The 5,008-nt window shown below is 35.6% G+C and overlaps 1 protein-coding gene across 2 annotated transcripts; it reads right to left on the bottom strand.

Moving 5' to 3' along the window:
• Nucleotides 1-510: 510 nt before the first annotated feature.
• On the bottom strand, nt 511-4,476 carry LOC104211483 (kinesin-like protein KIN-14U). 2 transcript variants are annotated; one of them, XM_009760543.2, is made up of 10 exons: nt 3,606-4,476; nt 3,442-3,525; nt 3,192-3,353; nt 2,993-3,099; nt 2,728-2,909; nt 2,462-2,626; nt 2,158-2,376; nt 1,919-1,956; nt 1,573-1,700; nt 511-1,486 (listed from the first exon to the last, which is right to left on the bottom strand). In XM_009760543.2, the coding sequence occupies exons 1-10, from the start codon at nt 3,805-3,807 to the stop codon at nt 872-874; spliced, it is 1,902 nt and encodes a 633-aa protein (XP_009758845.1). In that variant the 5' UTR covers nt 3,808-4,476; the 3' UTR covers nt 511-871. The 2 variants fall into 2 exon arrangements, with proteins under 2 accessions (XP_009758845.1, XP_070024744.1); XM_070168643.1 differs by lacking the exons at nt 3,442-3,525; nt 3,606-4,476 and having other exon boundaries at nt 2,993-3,065; nt 3,192-3,323.
• Nucleotides 4,477-5,008: the final 532 nt, after the last annotated feature.

Genomic DNA, 5,008 nt, shown 5'->3' with positions numbered 1-5,008 from the left:
ATTTAATTTCAAACTCCTAAATATTAGTTAGGAGAATAATCAAATGAATATTTTATTTAGTGTGAACTCTATTCTAAAAGGATAAAAAAGACGAACGACATTTCACTAAGGGCCTAGTATATAGATAGATAATGAACCATAAGAAATTAGGATTATAGGTAAACAGTTAAAGGAAATAGATTCACTAGCTCAAACAAATGCTACTTAGGAACTAAAATACTGAGTTCTACAAACTCTAAGAAAAATTCAACTATGCATTTACGGAGCCTTGGAAGAAATATAAAAGAGCAGCCCGATGCACAAAGCATCTCGCGTTCACACAGCCTACCTGATGCAAGCATCAGTGGTTGATTCCGCGACTCGAACCTGTGAAGTGTGAACATGATAGTTCAAGTTTCAAGTCTACTTATAATTGATGTATAATGCCTTCAAATTTCAATGATTCATTTTTGAAATTCAACACATATGGTAATACGTTCTGAACTGCAGTAACAATTGTACAACATGAACTGAAAAAATCTTTTTTCATGCACTTTCTTCACTGAACTGCAGTAACAATTGTACAACTTCACAATGTCTCAACAAGATGACATTTGCAGTAAACACGCATTCCTAAGGAAACCACTCTTTTTTTGCAGAGTATATACTATATAGTGCTAACAAATTATAAATTATTCCAACCCCAAGAAAAATCACATCTATTACACAAAAAACCCCGAATGAATTTCTCTTGTAATCTTGAAGCACTTCCAGACCAAAAAGAAAAGAGAAAATAATAGCAGTAGCAGCATCAACAAACAAAAGCCGAAACACTAAAAAGCGAAAAAGTTAAAGCACCTGCTAAGGACTAGAAGATCAGCTCTTGTAATAGTTAGAGTAGATCAGACATCCTTCTTCTGTGGTGAGGTAGTGTTACTCTAGGCTTTGGATCCGAGGAAGCGATAGTCTTGCTTTGTGGTTGTGGCAAGACAGATGGCTTAATATCTGAATCATCACACTTAATATCCCCTGCAATGGTATTAGTCTCACTATATCGTGATCTTTTATTTGAAGTTCGTAGCTGTGCTTTAAAACGACGATCTGAAAAGCTGTTTGATTGTGAACCAGACAATTGTGTAGAGCTCCTAGCCCATGATCTCAAACTTTTTGGTCTGCTATGAATTTCCCTTTCTGCTGTACTCTCCCTTTGTCGACTGGCAACTGTGGCACTCATGAATCGAGGCACTGAGCTAGTGACCTTTGTTTTTAGTCCTTTCTCAGAATTTCTTGGAGTTACTGTGATTTCAGCAATGTTTTCCTTTGGGGTTATAGGAAAGGTTTCTTCATCTTCAATTGGCTCATATTTCTTCACGAAAAGCTTTTTGTTCTCGGTCAACAAAAACTCAGCCTTCTGTATTTGAGTCCTAATTTCTTGACATCCTTCTTCAGCTTCCTTCATTTGCTCCTCAAGCTCAGAAATTCTCTTTTCTCTTAGCTTCTTTGATTCCTGAAGGGATGCAAACAATAAATAAGGATAAGCGACAAGGTCATCAGAAACAATAGAAACTATCAAAGAAAACCAAAGATGATTACTTGTGAGAGTTCTCTGTTGCATTCTGCTGCTCGTGCTCTCTTCGCAAAGGTAAAGGAACATGTTGTCTCTCCAAGATCCTCTTCATATGGGCTAACATGGACTAGCATCAAAACTTTTGATTTATCACCTAAAGCAGTAGGAACAAAGAAATAAGACATGAACATTCCACGTTTAGACGTCTAAGAACGAAGATGAACAAGAGAGATTTTTATATCAACTGCTACGACGTCAAATTTCAAAATTCCTTAACGCGACTAAGTTATCATTTTCCAAAATGTGAAAAATGTAAAAGTTCTGACATGCATGTCTGTGTAAATTGTTGCTTCAGGAAATCTGAGAATTTACCAAGAGAATCCTTGAGAACTTGTGTCAATTTGCTATTTCTGCAACCAAAATTGGTAACTTCATTAGTTAAATACACTACCAAATATTTCGATCCATACCTCCTTAACCTTTGGACTTTATGTAATAGTAGAATACAGCCAAACACAAGCAAGAAGAACATTGAGAAACTGTTATTCTAATGCAGAAACGAAAATAAGAATTCTTTTTTATAAGTCAGAAGCTTGTAAATATTCACTAACCTATAAGGAACATGGCCTCTCTTTCTTCTAAGAGCTGCGATAACATCACCTAGTGCAGAAAGAGAGAGATTTATTGCCCTCCCCTCATCAAGGGTTTGTCCAATGGCTCCCGTTTTAAGTAGGCGCTCACTTCCTCCAAGGTCAACCATCCACAGTTTGCTTACTTCTGCTTTACCTCCCAAAGCATCCCCGTAGCGATATATACTGATCCTCGTCAAACTAAATACAAATAACTAAACAGGTTACTGAATTGCCAAAACCAAAGTAATCCAAATGACGAAGGGAAAGGCTTTTAAAAACCTACCAATGTGATCTGCTGGATGTTTCATTTACATTTGTCCAAGATGTGGATCTAACTCGCCTCCCCTTGTTATACCACCAAGTTGCTTTAGTAAAATTAGAGATTTCCACCTCAGTTAGACCATCGATTTCGACTGATCCTTTCGAATCTGTTTGAATGTTTAGATTGCTGTAGTAGAGTTAGCCAAACTATACAAGGCAATTCTTAGCGGGTCATCAAATTACATCCTCCTTTTAACATAGAAGCGAGGACAAGATATTGGGAATTACCATCTTGGCGCAGTGTATGTCCGACTGGAAGGTCTTGGAGCAAGCAAATCCCTTAGGCTGCCCAAATAGACTTCGAGCATGCTAATAGAAAAAGTAAATGAAGCCGAGCTATCTAAAGAGGAAAGGTGAAAAAGCTCCTGAAGAACACGAGGAATGATCCCTGGAGACTCAGTCGTTCCCTCCTAGAGAACACAAATAAAAGCACCTAATTCATTTTCTATAAACATTCTTCATGATAATGTGATCATACAATAGGAAAACTAACCATAGTATATGTCTTGCCAGTTCCCGTTTGTCCATAAGCTAATATACATACATTGTGCCCATCGATTGCAGATCTGAGAATTGGCTCAACCTCAGCAAAAACATCTTCTACAGAATGTTCAAGCATAACAAATGCCTTTACTGAAATTTCTTTGGAAATAAGATGCAGTCAATTTTTAGCACATAAATCTGTTACTAACCTTGGATTGCTTCCTGATGGAAAACCTTGTCAAACTCAAATTCTTTCCTGCTTCCACCAGATCTTACCACGATCTTCTCTGATTCAACTGAAATCGGTTGATGAGTTCTCCGTTTATCTGTTGGTAAAAATGGTCTAACCCGGGAAAACACCCGAATGCAACCTATATTTGGAAATATTAATGTCTCATTCACAATACATAAATGTTTATAAGATCTCAAATGAGGTAAAATATCCAAGCTAGAAATCACCTTTAATGTCTAGTATCTTATTCAATGCTTCTCTTCTTTTTTCATCCAGAGATCTCTCTTTATTCCTTAAACTCCCAATTTCTCCTGCAGCACATAAAGAAAGTTCAGATCAACAAATTCTTAAAAACTAAGTCAAATTACAAATAAATCCCCAAAAAAGCCACCTTCTAAATTCAAAATCCTCTGCTCAAGCTGAAACTTTTCATCCTCTTGAACCACATTGACATCCATGAAATTTGAAGGATTCTCTTGAGAAAGCTCATCTTCATTGGAATCTGGATTTGATCCTATTGGAGATGAATTCTCCAATACTTTCCCATTTGCCAAAGGCAATGAGATATGTTCTTCTTCAGTTGAAACAAACATTGCTCAAGCCCCAAAAGTAGACATAAAAGAATAGCCTTTTCCAAGAAATTCACAAATTTGAGATAAAAATCCAATCTTTCTCAAGAAAAAGGCCAAATTTTTGGAATTAAAAGAACCCCAAGTAATCAAAATCCTTCAATTCTTGCTCAAATGACACTACAGCAGAAACTGAGCTGACCCACAAAAAGAAGCTGCTAGATCAACCAACCAAAGAACCCCCTTTGACAATAAAATATTACCTTAATATGTTTCAGATCCTATTTATAGTAAAATATATAAAGAAGTAAGATTGAAGCTACATCTGTTAAATAAAAAAAATAAGGAATCCAAGAATAAGTGCAGAAAGAAAACAAGAAAATGGGGTTAGTTTTTTCCTGACATCCTTGAAGTTGGAACCAATAAAGGAAACAAGTCCAAGAATAATACTAATATCTGGCTCTCTCTATATCCTTAAAAGATTGACATAATTATGTGCAAAATAGCATGAAGAGTAAAGATTTTAGGTGCTCTTTTCTTCCTTGATCAATGGGTTGTCAATTGTTTTCTTTTTAATTATTTTCTTTTTCTGTTTTCATTTTTTTTCAATGATTGATCACTCCATGAGAACCCTGATAAAGGTGGAAAAAAGCTTTTCGGACAGTTGGACGGTTAATTTGACAATATAGTATTAACTTCTAGATTTTTCTTGGGGGGGGGGGAAGGGGGGGGGAATCTTTACAAGAGGTTCCTTACTTCCTATGTAAATTAAAATGGGACGTGAGATAACCTTAAGAACAGAGAGAGGAGCGGAGGGAACAGTTTTATCTTTTTCTATTGTATATTTCTATTTTTATATGTTTATATGTCGTCAACTATGTCAACATTATCCTAACTTGAATTATGAAACTTTTGACAAAATCAAAGTGGTGAAGTGTTCTCCACCTACAAATATTGGAACCCCACTACAACCCCAAAATTAGGAAAAGATAAATAGTTTAAGAAAGATTAGTAACCCATTTCCCAAAATTTTCTTATCAAATTGAAAAGCATAAAGTTTGACGAAAATTTAACGACTGTTAGACCGTATTGAGACTTCAACAATTTACATGTCTTTCTATTCGTGCTGAAATGAAATCTGTTGACTATACCCTTTTTTCTCTTGTTTTACTAAAGTTTATTTCGTCAAAATACTATGTTATTCTTTTTTTAATAAGGAAATATA

The sequence above is a fragment of the Nicotiana sylvestris genome, chromosome 1 (assembly GCF_000393655.2).
Source record: "Nicotiana sylvestris chromosome 1, ASM39365v2, whole genome shotgun sequence".
NCBI classification, from domain to species: domain Eukaryota; kingdom Viridiplantae; phylum Streptophyta; class Magnoliopsida; order Solanales; family Solanaceae; genus Nicotiana; species Nicotiana sylvestris.
Note: the sequence above shows the minus strand (reverse complement) of the source record. Positions and strands in the feature narration are given on the sequence as shown.